Raw genomic sequence first — 19,681 nt, 5'->3', positions numbered from 1 at the left:
GAAATCTAAGTTGTGGGACCACTTTCCTTAGACCTGGCCTTGGAACTTAGAAGGTCTATTTTATTTGTTTTCTAGGTTGACATTTCTTTTAATATACACAATGTATAGTAGTACTTCATACAATTTATAAATGTCATTTTCAGTGACATCAGTATTGACCTTATAGAGACAAAGGATACAAACTGGGTTTTCTCGTGTACCAAATATAAAACGTGTTAAGAAGTTAACATAGACAATCGTTGTATAAGATCGACTTCAGGGATGACTCAGTTTACCATAGTCGTTTCACACCACTTTTCATCAAAACTTGGATGCCACACAGTGTTGTCTTGCTTCTGCGATGGCAACTATGACCCTGCCTTTCTCCTTTGTGCTGCCCCACTTTTGCCTGTTTTGCTGCTGCTGCTGCTGCTGCTGCTGCTGCTGCTGCTGCTAGATTTGCCAGTTTTTTGAATAGTCTTATCTTGAGCTCAGAATCAGGCAATTCATGTGGGCATTGAATATCTACATTCACTGCTCTATCTCCTGGCTCATGTCAGGATCACTTCTGTTGGCCACTTTTGGCAGAAGCACAAATATTAATAATGGAAAAACAATCACCATAACTATTGGGTTCATCAGAGAGTCTGTCCAGCCCTATGATCCAGTCCTAATAAGGTAAGAAGGTGGGCTGGGTGTGTTGAGGCACACTTTTAATCCCAGCACTCATGAGGCTGAGGCAGGCAGATCTCTGAGAGTTCAAGCCCAGCCTGGTCTACAGAGTGAGTTCCAGGACAGCCAGGGTTGTTAAACAGAGAAACCTTGTCTCAAAACAAAAAATGAAAATAAAATCAAATGAAGAAGGTGGACCTGAAGATTTCATTTGGAGAGGATGGGGTGATCTGACCACTTCTGTTGTTTTGAATGGAATTCACATACCTTGCTCTCATTTTTCCTTTTGAAGTGATATTGACTGGGGAGGATCAAATCTGTAAGCTGGAGAAATAATTTCTACTACATAAGAGCCAGATGGAATATCATGAACTACAAAACTCCCACCTGTCTTAAGGAAACCAACACACTCTTCTCTGTCTACCATCACGCAGGCCACAGAGATCCAGTCCTGAGGCTTCACCCCTGAAACAACTGCATGCCTCTTAATCTTGAAACAATCTCTTAGACCAGTCCCACTGTCTCCTGGACCCTCAGCAGCACCCTGGGCACCTCTGATTTGGGGGCATCCCCTGATAGTAGCAGCAGTAGGATGGAAAAGAGCCCCCACAGGGTACCCCAAATGACAGCACCTCTGAGGAATCAGGCTGTGACCCTGAGCTTAAAAGTTTTACGGCCATAGCAAAATGGCCAATTAAAGGTCTCTCCTTTGGGGAGGTCAAATAGAACCTGCCTCAGACATCCCATGCTTTGCTACCTCAAGGCACCCAGCCCTCCTTTAGGGTGTTGTGTATGTGGCACAGGACCCCCCAACCTCTGGGGACTGATCCCTACTACTTTTGCTTTACCTGGGCTGCAAAGGAGTAGAAAGAAAGAAACCTGAGCAAGGAACACCCCTCTTTAGGGCTGTTATGAACTCCTGACATCATGGTGCAGGCTGCTGTTCAAATCCAGGACCCTAGCCTAGGCACAGGATGGAATCTGAAGTTTTTGTCAGTGTCTGGGCTTCTCTAAATTCTGCCTGCCTCCCCAATCACCTTCCCAAGACAAGAGATCTTCCCTTTTTCCCATGGTGTTACCCCAAATCCTCACATCATGTGTTGGGACTCAGTAGAAGGCAAGGAAAATGCTCACAACCTGTGACCTATGAGTTGCAACCCCAGGCCCCAGCCCATTGTCTCAGCAAAAAGACATCTAGAGAGCCAGTGTGCATCTCCAGTCACGCTTTATTGTTCTGCAGAGGGAACCGCTGTGGCCTGCCCTTCACCTCTCCTCTCTCATTAGAACAGAAGTGTCTAAGCCCAGGTCCTCCAGACATTGCTCCCACCCAGAGATTATAATGTACTCAGGAGGGAGTAGTTGTGTGTGCATGCAGATATGTGTGTATATGTATTGGTATATACATATGTATATATATACATATACACATATATATTCTGGCTGTACAGTATTTATAGGTACAGAGAAAACGAGATTAACATTACAATGATAGCTGCAACCCATCACAATCCAGTTTACTTAGCCAAAGACAAAGAAAGCACCACTTGGCCTCTGAATGGCTGCTAGATTCCGATCTGAACAAACATAGACACTGGATGGGATAGATTGGGCTGGAATCAGGACCTGGATGGCAAAGGGAAGCCTTTCCCTTTATTTCGTTCAGGGTATCTACTTTAGGAAACACCTTTTTCTGTATCTCTTCTAGACCACCCACCATGGGCAAAAGGCATGAGGATGCATCTGTACATCTTGCTGCCACTGTCAGCTTTGGCCTGGCCTGTGTCGTGGGAATGACCTAATTTACCTGTAGCTATGGCCATGAGTGGTCAAAGGCTGCCCACAACTCTAGGGAGGAACAGAGAACTTGTGGACCAAAGCAGGGGAGGATGGTTCACTGGTGTCTTGGGGACTGAGAAAGAAAGGTTCTCCACCCTTATATCCCAAGCTATCCCAATTCGTCATGTTACCTACTAAAGGCCCATAGGGCCATTCTCAATCTGCCTCATAAAAGTCAGCATCATGTTTACAGAAATAAAATGGATTGTGATCATTGGTACTTTCCTGTGCTGTACCCATTCTGTTGCTCTAGACCTGTATTCAGGGTCAATGTTGGCCCCAAAGGCAGGATCAGAACCTCCTCTCCAAACTCAAAAGAACCCTAGCACCAAGCAAGATGGCCTGGCTTCTTGGTATGACAGAGAGCCCAGGTTGCGCCATGCTCTCCACCTTCCTCCCCTTGTTGGTACGCAGCTGCTGGAGATCAAGATCCAGTAGGGTCTTCTTGGTCAGGTGGGCAGTAGCGGTCTTCTTGCCACTAAGAAGATGCTCTTCTCTTGTGAGAACAGAACGTTGTATGGGGGATGAAGGTGGGTGGAGATAGGACACTTACACCCTTTCCTCTTGGGTATGTGCCGAGAAGCATTAGGATGTAAGCGGACAGGCAGCTGGGCCACCTAGGCCTGGCTCTGCAACTAGGGGTGTCTCAGTTCTTATTCCCACTCATTTCTTTGGTAGCAGAGGCCTGGGCAACATCAGCCTAAGGCTCACAGCTTTGTTTCAGGGCCAGCTGCCTGGAGCGTGGGGAAAGAGTCCCGGATCTTTGCCACTTCCATGGCACACAAGTGTCCAAACACTTTGTTGTACCAGTCAGGAGAACGGCCCCTGGGGAGGAAGAGGTAGGTAGGCAGACATGAGAAATTGGGTTCCCCCTGGGGCCTTTGTCAGGGAAGAAGGAAGAAAGGAACTCTATTCCACATTGGGGATCACTGACATAGGGTAGAGGCCAGGGATGGGTTCAGGGCCAAGGGAGTGAGGCAGGCAACCCAAGCCTGGTACCTGAGGTCAGCACGGCAGATATGAGTGAGGCGAGAGCGGCCCAGGCCACAGGGCTCCATGAGGTACTGGGAAGTAAGCATGAGGGCCCGCACTCCAGACTCTGGCACGGGTTGCTCAGGATCCAAGGACTGGGAGACAAGGAGGCACCCACCACGAGGCAGGTCTGAGCGCCACATCCTGGAACACAGAGAACAAGAACCCGTGCTTAGGTCCTTGCCGCTGGCTCCTGTCCCAAATTTCTGGTCCCTTAAAGCACAGCAGGGTGGTAGCAGGAGCCCCTCACCTGAGCACCACAAAGTCACGGCAAGGATGGGGTGCCATGCTGTCAGTGACATAGTGGTAGAGCTCCACCCCTGGCATCAGGGCTTCCAGAACCTGGGCCCTCAGTAGGTCCTCATCCCACAGGGCCCGCTCCCGTAGGACACGATGTAGCACCACAGCTGGAGGGGCCGCCACTTCTGTGGACGCCTTCCACATCCGCAGGGGGTGCCCATCTGGTGCCTACGAGCCGAAGGGGTGAGACAGGAACACTATCAAGGTGAGAGCACTCGGAATTCATGCCAGGCCTGGTCTCAGGCTACAGAGTGCAGAGTTGCCTCCCTGTAGCTACTGGGCTCCTCCTCTGCTGACCAGACCCAGACTCAGACAAACCGGCAGACACCCCTGTTTCTCTGTCCTTCTTACATGCCTGCTCTAGAGCAAAAAGTAACGATGGGTCCCCCACATCCAGATGCTGCCTGGGCCTATGACATGTGATATTTCTGGATGCGGGAAAAGAAGGGAGTGATTATCTTTAATGACTTCACCATCAAAGCATTTTGCATGTTGTCAGGCTCCTTGCCAGTTCCCTACCTTAACCCCATGGGGAAGGTTTAGTCACAGCCGTTCTATACACAGAAAATGTCTGGTTTGCAATACCACTTAAGATCGACATCCCAGAGACAGCAAGGCTACTAACACAGGCGCACTGTTAGGCGCCACCTCCAGCCCTGGCCCTGACTGAAGGTATTGGACAGAGGAAGCTATAATGTGGCAACTAAACGTGGCCTGGGAGAGGTCTGAATTGGGGGCAGGTCAGTCCAGGTAGCAGGACAGCACAAACAGAAACCCAGAGCAGGGGTACTATAAGGGGCTTTGCCTGCCCAGGGCCAAAGGAACCTCAGGCATTTCAATGAACTATCATGGTGGCAGTGAGTCTGGAAGTAGAGCTGAGGAAGAGAAGGTGGCCCCAGAGAGATGCACTGGCTTCATCTGATTCCTGACTCCTTCAGACACGTGTTCAGCTGACTGCCATCTCCCAAGTACCAGGCCCAGGCCCAGTAAAGTTGACAGAGCAACTCTACGGGGCAGACCCACTGCTCTCTCCCAGCCTTCAACGAAACGAAGAGTGGGAAGCTCACCTTCCTACAAGCCAGCTCTGTGTGCTGGGGCCCTGGCACACTGGTCCAGCCCTTGAAGCGTTCTGCAGCATCCCGAAGCAGCTCCTGCACACTCTCCTCCATGTAGAGGCTCAGACTCACCCCAGCAGCCTGTGCCTGCCTCAGCTCAGCCAGGGCTGGTCCAGGAGGGCTGAGTTCAGCTGCACTGTACGAACCACACAGTTGCACCACCATATCCTGGGGCACCTGGGAGGGCATACACACATACACGCACTGAGTGGGTGCTATGGAAAGCAGGGTACCCCACAAATATCAATGTTAAGAGTAAAGTAGAGAGGCACGACTACTGCACTGCACTGAGGTAGAGAAGAAGCTGAGGGATACGTGTCAAGCTGGGTTTCTTGCCTGACTTGGGGTCTATGATGGCTGATCTTGGTAGTCAGCTTGACTAAAACTGGAATCAACTCAAAACCAAGCAGCTGGGCACATTTGTGGAGGATTTTCTTTACTAAGTCCTTTGAGGTGGGAAGACCCACCCTAAATCAGGGTCATTTGAGGCCAGAACACCCACCCTAAATCCGGGCCACACCTACTGGTGGCAGCCCACATGAAAAGACATGCTAGAAAAAAAAGCTTTTTGCTTTTATCCTGCTTGCCCTCACTCTTGCTGGCAAGTTGATCTCCTTTGCTGCTGAGGCATTCCTTCACTGGTATTAGAACCTATTTTAGGATTCCAACATAGACCAAAGACCAGCCTCATGGACTGAACAACTACCAGACTCTTGGCCTTTCTGTTGGGAGACACCCATTGTTGGACTAGTCAGACCACAGCCTGTAAAGACATTCTAATAACACACACACACACACACACACACACACACACACACACACACACACACACACACACTCACTCATTTTATCAATTCTATTCCTCTAGGGTAGCAGTTCTTACCCTTCCTAATGCTGTGACCCTTTAACACAGTTCCTCATGTTGTGGTGACCCCCAACCATAAAATTATTTCGTTGCTACTTCATAACTGTAAGTTTGCTGCTGTTATGAATCATAATGTACATATTTATAGAGACAGAGGTTTGCCAAAGGGGTTGCAACTCATAGATTGAGAACCACTGCTCTAAAGAAGCCTGAAACAGAGCCCAAAGGTCAGGCCTGATAATTCTCATAATCAAGTACCATGGCCTTGCCAGACTCACCTGGAAAAGTTTCTTGCAGTCACTAATCATGTGTGATAGGCCTTGGGTGGCAGCCATGTTCTCACTCAGGTCCCTCGGGCCTGGCCGACCAACCAGGCTGCGTTTGCTTTTGATCCTGGAGGGAGATGGGGACAGAGCAAGATGGCACCAAGGCATGAGACAAGATGAGTGACAGCTGCCTCTTAGTTCTCAGGAAGCCAGCTTGCCAGTCTTGACCATAAAGTCACCTAATGTCTATTAGGAAAGGCATGCTCCACAGTGGCTTAAAAGCCCTTGGGATGAGGGTAGGGATAGCACTAGTGGTTTCCCGGGGCTGAAAGTCCCATGGAGCCAAATTCTCCTGGACTGGCCTCGGCATGCGCTACCCGGCTCACCTGGGAGAAGGGCTGTCCTTCTTGGAGACATTGAGGTGGAAGATGGAGGGTGCCAGGCACACCGCCAGGTTGCCAGCTGTCATCTGGTTTTCCTCAGCAGAGGCAATGTCACTTAGGAAGTAGAGCAGGGTCTGGAGCACTTCTCGGTTCTCATCAGGGAGCAGCAAGGTGGCAGCCTGTGCGGCTGCCAACCACTGTTCTTTGGGAAGGACTGCGGGACAGGAAGGGCAGAAGGGCCTTCTTTATTTCTCCAGAAACACCAGCGGCAAGCTTCTTGTTTTCCAGAATGCACAGGGCCTGGCAGTCTCCAAAGGAAAGGGTCAGGTGGGCTCTGGTGGCTAGATCAAGCGCTGTTCTAGTACTCAGGGCAGCCTTTGGGAAAGTCCTTTGCTCAGGGCCTCAGTCTACCCTACCAAAAATGGGTTTGAGGGAGAAGTAGTGTGGCCCCTCTCCAAGAGTCTTTTCAAATCCAGAGAGTAAATGTTCCCATGAGCTCATGTGGCCAGCTGCCAGGTTCATTTCCCACAAGCCCTCAGGATCAGGCAGGCTGAGTATGGGGCAGGTTAATAAGGAGGGGTACAGGGGACTTACGCTGGTAGATTTGCAGGAAAGTCGTGGTAAGCTTGCTGGTGAAAATGGGCTCAGGCAGATCCCGGAAATACTGCTTCAGTAGGTCAGCCACATCATAGGCTGACTGGCCCTCATAGCAGACGTTGTCAGGGGAGGTCTCATTCATTTGGCGCAGGCTCTGGATCCTGGACTTGACCCCAGACTTGCGGAAGATGCCCACCTGACCCATTGAGAGGAAGGAATAATGTGATATGCAGAGGGAAAGGGAGGCAACTGTGAGGGCAGCCCAGGACTGGGTGTCAGAACCATAGGCCATCTTGGAGACTGGGAAGCCTGGCAGGCTTCCTGATGGGCTCAGCAAGTCCAGAGAGAGTTGTTTACAGCCTGGTGCCAAAGAGAAAGACAGCTGTCATGGGGATGAGGGTGAACAGGTGGCCTTAGGCTAAGACAGGCTCTGAGACAAGGGGGACTACAAAGCCTGGGACAGAAAGAAGCTGCCCCCAAAGTGGGCAGAAGGCTCCAGCCATAAAGAAAGGAAGTAAGCTTTGGCACCATCCCTGCTGAGCCTTGCAAGGAGAGGAAAGGTTTCTGGTGAGTAGCCCAACCCAAGACAAAGGGCAGAGCAGTCAGCCTTGGGCCCTCCTCACCTCCCAGCACCACTTCTCTGCAGACTGACTCCCCAAGGGGTACTCACCTGGTCTAGGCACTGGCTCCGGAGGTAGCGCATGGCTTGCTGAATGCTCTGGGGCAGAGGCTGGCCTGTACGCTGCACATGAATGAGGGGTGGCACCCCAAATACATGATGCCCCCGGTAGTCTGGGGTCTTATTCCTTCTCATAAACTTGGGCATTGACCTGTTTGGGGGTTAACAAGCCATCAAGAAGCGAGAACTCACTTTGAAGGCTATCTATCATCTAGCAGTGAGAGGAATAGAGAACACATGTCCTCAGGAACCACATTCAGCGAGCACCTGCTTAAGCCTCAGCCTGTAGGAGCCACAGGGACAGAGGGGACCCTCTTCGATAATTCATGTGGCCAACAGCAGGTCTTGACCTTAGAGGAAGAGCCATTGGGAAGGAAGAGTACACCTACTAGGTCAGAGAGGCCTACAGTAATTCAGCCAACTTCTGCAGGACAGAGTGGTGTTGTACCACAGGAGGAAGAAGGCAAAGGCACTCCAGGTGGAGAGGACAGCATGAACAAAGACGAAAAGACACGGGGAGAGGGAAAACTAGTCCCATCGGCCATCAGGTGACACTGCTTGAGAATGGCTAACTAAAGAGCCAGAAGGATGGGGCTAGCCGGGAGCATGAGAGGACCATGACAGAAAGGAATCGACAACGGGAAGCCACGAGGCTGTTTATTTACTCAATACACAACAACCAAAGTGTACTTTAGGACAATCTCACTGATGGCAGCATGGAGCCTGGGATGGAGAAAGGACAGCTGGAGGACCTGGGGATTTCCAGACCACATCTATCCTCACACGACCCCTCTAGCCTCCTGGAACAGTACCACTCTCCTGGCCTGTGGGCTCAGCCTGCCTGTCTGGCCTGCCTCTGGGCTGTGCTCCCAGGACATAGAGCCTGGGAAAGTCCATAGCTTCTGTCTTGCATGGCCCAGGAGACACTCACCATACCCAGGCCTGTTTGTGGGGCACAGTGTACTTCTCCATGAAGCCAGTGAGCCGCAGCAGGGAGCCCTTGTGAAGGAGGTTGATCTGGCCAGCAGACTGCCTGTTGATCTCCAGTGACTCTGAGTTGAGGCTAGGTCGGTGGGAGTTCTGGAAGCTGTGCCAACGGAGTTTCCTGAGGTGAGAGGGGCAGAGAGCACCAGAGACACAGGTTTGCTAACCCTTAGAAAAGGCCATGTGCTTCTGGTCCCTTTTTATCTCCCCAAGAAAAGGAAGTACAGGGAGGCGGGAACACATTGAGTGCTACTACAGGGCCTTGGGACGGCAAAAGCTTGGTTTCAGCTTTTAGGTCACTCAGGGTTCAAGAAGCTCCCATGGAGGGTGGCACCAAGCTCAGACCCATTTAGTCCCAAAAGGCAGTGCCTATCTTCACCTGTTCTAAGGCTACTGTGGCAAGAAACACTCTTCATCGAAACTGAAGAGAAGAGGCCATCCCTAACACCCTTGTGCTAAGACGAGGAAACCAAGGCCAGAAAAAGGCAGCATTTCCTCAAGGTCACACCACAGTTAGATCCCATACTGAACGTTCAGAACCCTGCATTCTTAAGCTTTGTCTCCTTTTCTCTTGGGACTGGATGCCTGGAAGTGATCTCCTGACCCTCGAGAACTTTCCCCTGGGCCTGATGACTTGGAAAGCAGGGCAGAGAGAAGGCAGACACTGAGAAGGGGCCCCACCGCCATCCCTACCCCAAACTCCCACCTGCAAGGTCTGGTAAGTGAGGCCCCAACACCTGAATCACGTCGTTCACGGGGCACTGAGGCCTGGAGTCCTGCAGGGGCTTCTGCGGCTTCAGCCTCATTCACGGAGTTACCACTACTGTCAAGTTCACTGGAGGAAACGGCAGTGTCAGAAATGGAGTGCCCCTCTTCCACAGACAGGCTGGAGGCGGAAGTAGGCTCTGCAGCGGAGCTTGCTTCTTGCTCGCGCTCCCGGGCCTGGGCTGGAGCCTTAGCCTCAGCCTGTACCAATGGTTCGACCACAGTTGGGGCCTGAGCCAGGATTATCAGTGGGACTTCCTCCTTGGCTTGGGTTGGGAATTCTCTATGGACTTGAGACTCGGCCTGGGCTGGATCTTCATCCTGGCCTTCCACTTCAGCTGTGGCTATTTCAACTGATGAAGTAGCTTCCTCCTCATCCTCCTCTTCCTCTTCCTTACCTCCAGGCCTCAGCTCTGGGTACATGGTCTGAGACCAGAGCTCTACCCGTTGCTGCAGCCCCCACACATGCTCCAGGATGTCATCTAGATGAGCATAGCTGCCCTCGCCCTCCTGTTCTTCAGCCTCAGCCTCTGCCTGTATCGGCTCAGCTGGGTACAGCTCAGGCAAGTTGTCGTAAGTGCTGGCGTGGCTGCCCGTGGAACCACAGGAGCCCCGGCGCCCTTCATAGCCCCAGCACCTACCTGGCTGCCAGTCTGCCAGGTGATGTCCATCATCTGGACAAAGACTTTCAATGGACAGAGAACGAGGGAATGTGCCTGGTTTATGGTCCCTGGGCACGTGCACCAGGCACTCACGCCGCCGACCAACAGGCTGAGGATGCCGGAATGTGGCGCTAGGCCAAGCCTCCCAGGCCTTCTGAGTCTCACTATCTCTGCCCCTGGCTAAAGTGGTGGCCCTGTTCTTGGCCCTGTAAAATCCAGCTGAGAGAAAGCCACGGCAGCTGCGGAAAGATGAAGCTTTGGTGGCCTTTTCTGAGGCGGCCGGGCGTTGCTCGGGCTCTGTTTGCCGACTGTCACCCTTCTCCTTCCGCCTCAGAGACTCGAGGTGCTTGAGGAAGCTTCGGGAATAATGCTTCTTCACTTTGTCTTGAGAACCCTCCTGGCCCTGGGTGGGACTAAGGAAGGACCGGTTACTCGGGCTGGGGACACGCTCTGTCAAGGGCAGGTCTGCTGGCTCTGGTGAAAGGCTCACAGAGATGGCTGGCAGGGAGACAGCACTGAGCTCGGTGAGGACACTTTCACAGCTCGAAGTCCCCGGGAGGCTAGGGCTTGGTGGGGCCAGCAGGGCAGAAGAGCCCATGGGCGAGCCACACTTGCTTGCCTGCTCCAAGGCCCAGGGGCTGCTGATGGTACACTGCTCTTCCTCTTCTGAGTCTTCATCCTGGGGAAGCATCACAGGGAGGGGTCACAGAAGCCCAACAGACAAGTACCAGCTTGTGCCTTACTCTGCTTCCAAATGCTTTAGGGTGGGGCAGGGTGAAGAACTTTGCTTCCTGATAGAGGCCATGGCCTAGGACGGGAGAGCAGGCTCTGGGAGTACGGTAGGAAACTAAGAATCACAGACAGAGCCTAGAAGTATGGTGACAGTCATCTAATCAACCCACTATCCCCATTGCATAGGTAGGAAAAGTGACACAAATCAGAAGCTATTTGCCCAGCATCATTTCCTGTCATGGTTACGTCAATGACAGAGATACGTAAATGTTTGTCTGATATGAAAATTATGCTATCTAAGAACTGCAGGGGATTTTAGATGTTCTAATTCATTTTCTCCTTGGCAAGGTGAGGACACTGAGACCCGGACAGGGGTTGAAGCTTGCCAAAGGGTACTTAGGAGTCAGGGGCAGAAGTGTGCCTCGGCCAGTGCTCTGTCTGTTTGGCTACCCTAGCTGATTGCAGGCCTCTGGTGGGGAAAACTCCAGAGGAAACCAACAAAACTTCTCCCCAGGAAACAATGAGGCCACGAGACTTATTTCCAAGGCCAGATACAGACGAAGAGGCCTTACGGCTTCTGTGAGGAATGATCAAGTTGGAAAGGCCTTAGACAGCTATCAATCCATTCTCCTGACCCATTGTAGTGATGGGGGAAATGGGGCTACGGACCAAGGAAGTAAGGTGTTATGAGGTAAGGCTGTGGTGATCCTGACTTCTTTTTTTTTCTCTTTTTTAAAATTTATTTATTCTTATTTTATGTGCATTGGTGTTTTGCCTGCATGCATGTCTGTATGAGAATGTCAGATCTTGGAGTTACAGACACTTGTTAGCTGCCATGTGGGTGCTGGTAACTGAATTGGGAAGAGAAGTCAGTGCTCTTAACCACTGAGCCATCTCTCCAGCCTAGATCCTGACTTCTAAGACCACAGAGGCCATGATCTTTCTGCCACATTGCCCTGTCCTTCTCCTATTCAAGGAATTGTAGCCATGACAAACCAGGTAGTGAGTGGTTTTCTCTCAGTGGATTTCTCTAAGGAAAGCCATCACTAGATCAAGTGCTGAGAAACACAAAAGGAGTGGTGGTTGGAGTAGGGTGCAGGGCCAGGCATGAGCCAAGGTGCTCACTCTCATGCGCTCCTATAGGTGAGGCTCATCAAAACCCTAAGTGATCTCAGAGGGCCTGCGGTACAAAAGGACCCTGCATCTCCACCCCCATGCTAGAGACCCTGGACTCCTTGGATAAGGGAGCTTGTTCACAAGTGCATGTTCCAAGATTTTCCCAGGTACCGAGAGACCACAGACCTTGCCCCTTGCTGACATTCACCTGTTTGCATTGAAAATGAACCTCAAGCTTCATCGAAGCACAATTGTTCAAGGTCATCAGCCTCCTGCAACACAAAGTACGTGTTCACCCAAGGTCCCCACATCCCCAGAGCCTGACATTGCCTACCATGACACTTTCAAGATGCCATCCACCATTTCCCAAGGCCAAGTGGGCAAAACTCTTCCAAGTTTAGTGTGCATGATGTCTTAATGATGTTGCTGGGAAGAGTAGAGCCTCTGTCCTCCAGGTGCTGATAGACATAGAAATAGCCCACTACAAAGGGGACAGGTTCATGAAAAGAGCATGCAGAAGGCAAGGCACAGCAGACACACTGAGGATGAGACCAGGAACTTTCAGGAAGAGTTGGGGTACAGTCAAAGAAGGCTTCCTTGAAAGCAGAGGGGGATGTTCTGAGGATAAGAGAAGCAGGGACAGCTATTCCAGACTTCTACAGGAGCCTTTGACAAGGTAGGGAAGGGCACAGTCAGTCAACAAAGAAACTAGCGGGAGAAGGTGTGATTGAAGCTAAGGGAGGGAAAAGCAGGATGGCAAATGTGGCATGTCAAAATGGTTTTGTATTTTTGCATACAGGCAGTGGCAGATTTTAAACAGGGGAAAGTACTTATCTGGGGTTTTAAAAAGCTGATTCTGGTGGCTGTAGAGAGGATGGCTTTGTAGGGGAGGAGGAGCAGAATACAGAGGCTAACCAGCAAGGTGACGTTAATAGATACATGGAGAAATCATGGTTTAGCCTTAGGAAACATCAGAGCTGGTTTAAGTGGAAAGAGACTGAGTCCAAGACATGCTTTGAAGAATGTGAATCAAGACCAGATCTGGGTCTTCTAGCTGCAGTGATGGGGGGTAGAGGAAGGTGTTATAGACACAGTAACCACAATAGGCAGTGTGATTGCAGAAAATGAGCCTCATTAATAAACTATGTTCCCCTCTAATAGAAGGTACAAGGGGGTTGTAATTTCCAAGAAGAAGCACAAAACTGGGCCTAAGGCTTCCTAGGCCTCGCCCTCAGCCCCCTACCTGCACAGGGCCCCCAGAGAGTCCTGGTCCAGAAAACTGTAGTCCTTCTTCACAGAGCCAATATCCAGGGGGAACACACCTTCTGTGTGGTGGAAAGAAGCAAAGATGAGTCTGGCTGCAGGGGATCAGAAATGGCCCCAGCGTCCCTTGAACTGTGGGGGTTGGGGGCAAGAAAGAAAGGAAGCAAGAAGGCAAGGGCCACAGCAGAAGGCAAGGCTAGGAATAAAAGAGAGGTGGTAGCACTCGGCCCTGAAGGTCTCTACTCCTTAGACCTTAGACCCACAGGGGTCACATATCAGATATTTACATTTCATGACTCATAACAGTAACAAAATTACAGTTATGAAGTAGCAACAAAATAATTTTAAGGTTGGGAGTCATCACAACATGAGGAACTGTATTAAAGGGTCGCAGCATTATAAACGTTGAGAACCACTTAGAACTTGAGAATCATGCCTCAGAGTCTAAGGCATGGGTTGAAGGCTTAAGTCTCCAGCTGCAGGTGCTCAGAATGTGGTGTAGCCTTTAGGAGGTAGGGCTCGGTAAAAGGAATTGAGTCATTCATTGAATGGTTATCAGAACTTCACTCATAACCCACACTATCCTCCTAACCCTTCCTTCTTAGCCCACCATGAGGGGGTAAGCTTTCCTCCACTCTGCATTTCCACCATGATGTTCTACCTGGGTACAGGTCCAAAGCAACAGGACCAAGCAACCATGGATGGAAACCACAAGGCCAAACAAATTGTCCCTCCTTTTAAGTTATCTCAATGTCTTAGTTAGGATTTCTATTGCTGTGAAGAGACACTATGACCATGGCAACTCCTGTAAAGGAAAACATTTAATTGGGTGGCTTACAGTTTCAGAGGTTTAGTCCATTATCATCATGGTGGGACATGGAGGTGTGCAGGCAGACATGGTACCAGAGAAGGAACTGAGAGCTCTACATCTTGCAGGCGACAGGAAGTGAACTGAGATCCTGGGCATGGCTTGAGCATATATGAGATCTCAAAGCCCACCTCCACAGTGACACACTTCCTCCAACAAGGCCACACCTACTCCAAGAAAGCCACACCTCCTAATAGTGCCACTCCCCATGAGCTTAGGGGAGACAATTACATTCAAACTACCACACTCAGATACTGTGTTACAGGGAAAGAAAGCTAATGAGCCTGAGGGAACCTAGGGAAGTCAGAGTTGGTAACTAAGTGAAAAGTCAGAGAATGTCTAGGAGGTCTGAGCTGAAATAAAGAACGAAGTAAAGAAGGTCCAGGTCCAGACAACAGGCCTGAGACTTTCCATGGCTACCAAGAGCCAACCTAAGTTTTTCTCTTTCATTTGAATTCTCAGCTTTCTGACAGACGACCTCTTACAGGCTCACGCAAATTATGGGGTGTAGGGAGGGAGTGAGGGCAGAGAGAAGAGCATGTAGCCATACAATGACTATCCAAAGCAGTGGGAGTCAGGACTCAGGGGAAGGAGAGGAAACAGGAAGATATGGAGAAAGATAAACCCATTCACACACGTACTCATTCAACTGATACTGATAGCAATTCATGCCAGGCACTGTGCAAGGTGGTAGTGAACAACACAAAATTGGGGTCCCCACCTTCAGGGAGTTTACACTCACACACGTAACAGGCAGTAAATGAGACACAACACTAGATAACACAAATACCATGAAAAACCCGATCAACGGTGATGGGACAAACAGAAGCTGGTGCAGGTGTAGCTGTTTGATAAGATGGAGTCAGCCCAGGCCTTTCTGGGGACATTTCTGAGAGAGAAGGCCTGAGGGCTGAGAACAAGCTGGATAAACAGGGAAACTAGGCATCTGAGCCAGAAGTAACACAAATCCCAAGGTTCTGATGAAGGAGAGACCTGGGTAGGAGCAGGAAGTAAAAAGGAGCCAAGGATGTACTGAATAAAGGAGAAGAGTGGTCAGCCAGGGTGCACACGAGTCACGTGCTCACATGCTGTGGTGGACAGGTCTGGGGTAGTGAAATAGAAGCATGGTGGTCAAGAAGGATCCTGGTGCATTAGTCCAGATGAGCAGTGGTGGATCACAGCAGGCTGGCAGTGGAGGTGTTAAGAAACGTGTTCATTCTGGAAGAAGAAAAGACTCGCAGGATATTGAGGCATGGGGAAGAAGGGAATTCAGGATAACTTCTGGCTATATGGAACCCGAGCAACAGAGTGCATGACTGTGCCTTTAGGAGTTGTTTTAGGCTTGGCAAATCTCAGAGGCACCTGCTGGATCTCAGAGTAAAGACACTGAGTTGGTGGCTGATTGTAACACCAATTTCTAAAAGGTCTTATTAATAAACAAACCCAGAGCCAGGTACTGGAGTGAACGCTGAATGATCAGAGAAACAGAACAAGCCACAGCCAACCTCTACTTGCCAATTCCTCAGCTGATCTTGTTTCCTCAGACTGAAAGCCTCTGAGTCCTCATCTGAATGCATCTCAGCTGAACTGCTGCTGAAAGCCTAAAAGCTTAAAAAGACTCTAGTTCCTAGTCCTCATGCCTTATATGCCTTTCTGCTTCCTGCCATCACTTCCTGGGATTAAAGGCATATATCATCATGCCTGGCTGTTTCCAGTGTGGCTTTGAAGTCACAGAGATCCAGATGGATCTCTGCCTCCAGAATGCTAGGATTAAAGATGTGTGTGCCACCATTTTCTGGCCTCTATGTCTATCTAGTGGCTGCTCTGTTCTTTGACCCCAGATAAGTTTTTTAGGCTATTGTCATTGTTTATGATGTTTGGTTAGCTAATTGTTAATGATTAAAAAAAAAAGCTAAACAAAGGAGATTAGATTCATGGTTCTTATTTAAAAAAAGAGAAGGCCGGGCGGTGGTGGTGCACACCTTTAATCCCAGCACTCGGGAGGCAGAGTCAGGCAGATCTCTGTGAGTTCGAGGCCAGCCTGGGCTACAGAGTGAGTTCCAGGAAAGGCGCAAAGCTACACGGAGAAACCCTGTCTCGAAAAACCAAAAAAAAAAAAAGAGAGAAAAAGAAAAAGAGGGTATAGATAAGAGGTAGATTATTGAATCTACTCTGAAAGAAGAGAGGATATAGATATGATATAGATAAAAAGGTAGATATTTTCTCTGAATTTGTCAAATGCAAATGGACTAGACATTATTGATGTATTTATTGCTTGTATATACTGTGTATAGTTATTGTACTTATTGTATATAGTTTTTCTTATATTAGTTATAACTTTTTTTAATTTTTATTAGACCAAAAAAAAAAAACGGGGAAATGTGGTGATATTTTATTTGTATGTTAATAAAGTTTACCTGGAGATCAGAGGAAATAGCAAGCCATTTTAAGTAAACACAAAAGTCAGGCAGTGGTAGCACATGCCCTTAATCTGATCACATGGCAGGCAGGGTCTGTGTGTTCAAGGCCATACCAGGGAACAGAGCCAAGCGTGGTGACACACGACTTTAATCTCAGTACCAACCATAGAGACCTGGAGGTCTGTACAGACAAGTCAGTGACAAGGAAGTGAGGTACCTGGGCTAAGATAGCCGAACAGCAAGGTAATGAAGGCACGGGTAGACAGGAAGTAACTTACTTTGGAAGCTGCGGCATGGTGAGTTAAGGTTAGCTGGTGGCTATTCCTATTTCCCTGATCTCTAAGGCTTTCACCCCTATATTGGGCTCTGTGTTTTTTATTTAATAAGACTTAGACATTTGTCTATGGCTGATTAGATGAACTAGAAGCTCTGAAATGAGGTCTGGACAGACCCACTCAGGAGCTGTCATAGGAAAGATGAATGAGCATCTCATAGCAAAGAAATGTGGAGAAAGCAAAGGATCTGGACTGAGCCCTGGGATACCCTAATATTTAGATGCCAGTTAGAGGAAGCAGAGTCAGCAAATAGACAGAGAGCAGCAGCCAGAGATGAAGAGGCAGATGGAGGGATTTTGGAAATCCAAAGGGAGTGGCTACCAGTCCTGAATACTACTGAGAGAGAGGAGCAAGATGAGGGCTGGGAAGTGGCTATGGAGGCGACGAGTGAGTTTGACAGGGTTGAAGTTAGGGTGCAGCAGGGGTCTGTGGAAAACAGGGGAAGAGCAAACAGGCATCAAGGACTCTAAGAACAAAATCCAGAAAAATGAAGAGAAATGAAGGAAAGCAGAAATGAGGTTATCACAGTGGGCAAAGTGGGGTCCATGCTGAGCCCCAAGGATGCACAATTTCCCCTTCACATTGTCATCAGGAGGCACACAGTGAGCAAGATGGGGGCCTTTGACACACGGCTGGCACTGGAGTCGGAAGCTGATGAGAGCAATCTCAGAAGAGTTCTGAGCTTCTGGATACACAGTCGGTTTGTTTTGTTGTGTTTTGTTCTTGTGTATGTGTGTGTCTGCAGTGAGGATGTTATTTTACACATTTTGCAGATGAAAAGCTGCAGGAGAAAGCAAGTTTTGGAATAGGATGGGGGAGCAACTAAGTGGCTTTACCTTCAAAAAGCTGAGCATACTGAGGGAATCCTGTTGCCCGAAGCCATTCACATGCTTTTTTGGCCTCCGCTTCTAAAACAGAACAGAGGAAAAGAAACAGGCAGGGTTAATTCCAGCACTTGAGAGGCAGAGGCAGGCAGATCTCTGTGAATTCGAGGTCAGCCCGGTCTACAAAGTAAGTTCCAGGACAGCCAGAGCTGTTACACAGAGAAACCGTGTCTGGTAAAAAAAAGAATAGCCGGGTCCTGGGTGAATACTGCCTCCCACCCAGTAGGCAAGCATACCTAGTTCTGATGGTTCAGGAACAGCAAGGAAGGCCCAATGCGACTGGCCAATTAGGCACCCTCTGCTCTATTTCCTGTGTCAACCACAGCTTTTCTGAACCTCATTCCCTGCCTGTTCCAAATCCCTCCCACTCTCCCACCCCACGACCTAGACCAAAACACACCACCACCATCAGCTTCTAGAATTGTCAGTCTTCCAGGCCCGAGGTAGAGCATCCTAGTTCCGCTGGGAGATACGAACTGTCCAACAACACTTCCTACTTCCTCTGTCACTATCCTGCCCATCATCATCCAGCCCGCTGAAAGGCCAATCTCCTCTAAGACACAAGCACTTGTAAAGAAGGATCTACTCCCCTCATTCTATCAGCCATAGAAACAAACTTTGAAAGGAAATGACTCAAGTCAGGCATAAGACATGCCTACAATCCCAGAATTTAGGAGGTGGAGGTAGGAGGATTGTGAGTTCAAGACCAACCTTGGCTTGAGACACTGAGGAGAAGGGAGGAAGGTGGACAGGATGGGAGAGGAGACTTGCCTACAGTTTCACAGCTGACCAAGTGGTCGTGCTGAAACTGGAGTCCGAGGTAAGTCTGGCTCTTCTCTGGGCTTCCAGCCCTTGTGACAGCAGCTTCCCTGGTTCTTTCCCTCCCCACCTACTCATTAATGTCCAGTCCTCCTTCCCCAGGGGGCTTCCCAGAACAGTCCTGCCTCTCCTTACGGGCTCGGCCTATTTGTGGAACACTCCAGTGCCCAACGTTAGACCGCCACAGTGGGGGTCTTGCACAGTAATAGCTGGGTTGGCCTTTCTCTTCTGCTCTAGGAATACCTGACACAGAGCTGGCTACAAAGGAAAGCCAGACAGGAGCCACAGAAGAGGCCTTCCTGGTCACCAGAGAGGCTAAACACTAGCAGCAGACTTCTAGGACTATGTAGCAGTAGCTACTTGTTCCCCTTGTAGGCGCTGCCAAGGTACTGCCCGGGGCGGGGGTATCCTGCCACCACGGACTGTGGCATTGTGGGCTTGGCAGGGGAAAGCTGCTAGTCTCAGAAGAGCTGCTCTGACCATGGAGGCTTGCCTGCAACATTCCCTCCATTTCTTTAGAGTATGTGGTGGCCTTGCTGACCCAGGAACTCTAAGGAGAGTGCTGTTTTTTCCCTAAGACAGGAAAAGCTCTATCTTCTTAGTGCTCACTCACAAGGACATCTCAGAGGAGACCCTGACAGCCAGGATTGATGAGAAAAAGTACTTGTAAAGCACTCATTCAGGCCGGGCGGTGGTGGCGCACGCCTTTAATCCCAGCACTCGGGAGGCAGAGCCAGGTGGATCTCTGTGAGTTCGAGGCTAGCCTGGGCTACCAAGTGAGTTCCAGGAAAGGTGCAAAGCTGCACAGAGAAACCCTGTCTCGAAAAACCAAAAAAAAAAAAAAGCACTCATTCAGAAATGCAAGTAGACAAGGAAGAGAAGAACGGGGGAGGCGGGTATCAAAAATAGTAATAACCCCCTCTGAGGATCACACACTGAAGAGAACTGGGAGGAAAAGAGAATGTCTGGCAAGCTTTGGTGTACTGGCAGGCTTTGGGGCAAATGGGTGGGGCAGGGGTAAGTGTCTGTGAATTTCTCCAAGTACATACATCAACTCAGCATCCACACTAGCATCTGTCTTTACAGAGAGCTGCAACCAAATCTTCTCA

At 49.7% G+C, this 19,681-nt stretch overlaps 1 protein-coding gene and 1 pseudogene across 1 annotated transcript; both read right to left on the bottom strand.

The window, feature by feature from the left end:
* Positions 1-437: 437 nt before the first annotated feature.
* Positions 438-2,471, bottom strand: LOC131900039 (ER membrane protein complex subunit 7-like; annotated as a pseudogene).
* On the bottom strand, positions 1,097-17,771 carry Stard8 (StAR related lipid transfer domain containing 8). The gene is made up of 13 exons (XM_059251176.1): positions 17,706-17,771; positions 13,227-13,308; positions 12,192-12,255; positions 9,415-10,814; positions 8,656-8,829; positions 7,716-7,875; positions 7,043-7,241; positions 6,452-6,662; positions 6,078-6,192; positions 4,887-5,111; positions 3,770-3,987; positions 3,487-3,663; positions 1,097-3,312 (listed from the first exon to the last, which is right to left on the bottom strand). The coding sequence occupies exons 3-13, from the start codon at positions 12,246-12,248 to the stop codon at positions 3,195-3,197; spliced, it is 3,054 nt and encodes a 1,017-aa protein (XP_059107159.1). The 5' UTR covers positions 12,249-12,255; positions 13,227-13,308; positions 17,706-17,771; the 3' UTR covers positions 1,097-3,194.
* Between the last annotated feature and the right edge of the window lie 1,910 nt (positions 17,772-19,681).

Source organism: Peromyscus eremicus, chromosome X (assembly GCF_949786415.1).
Source record: "Peromyscus eremicus chromosome X, PerEre_H2_v1, whole genome shotgun sequence".
Lineage (NCBI taxonomy): Eukaryota > Metazoa > Chordata > Mammalia > Rodentia > Cricetidae > Peromyscus > Peromyscus eremicus.
The sequence above is the reverse complement of the archived record's forward strand: the minus strand, read 5'-3'. Positions and strand labels throughout refer to the sequence as shown.

Excerpts from the sequence above, each read along its gene's own strand:
- Stard8 (XM_059251176.1), bottom strand. The coding sequence starts at position 12,248 with ATGACCTTGAACAATTGTGCTTCGATGAAGCTTGAGGTTCATTTTCAA. Across the intron at positions 6,663-7,042 it reads TTTCCTGCAAATCTACCAGC|TCCTTCCCAAAGAACAGTGG; the intron begins GTAAGTCCCCTG and ends CCTGTCCCGCAG. Across the intron at positions 3,988-4,886 it reads CAGAGCTGGCTTGTAGGAAG|GCACCAGATGGGCACCCCCT; the intron begins GTGAGCTTCCCA and ends TTCGGCTCGTAG.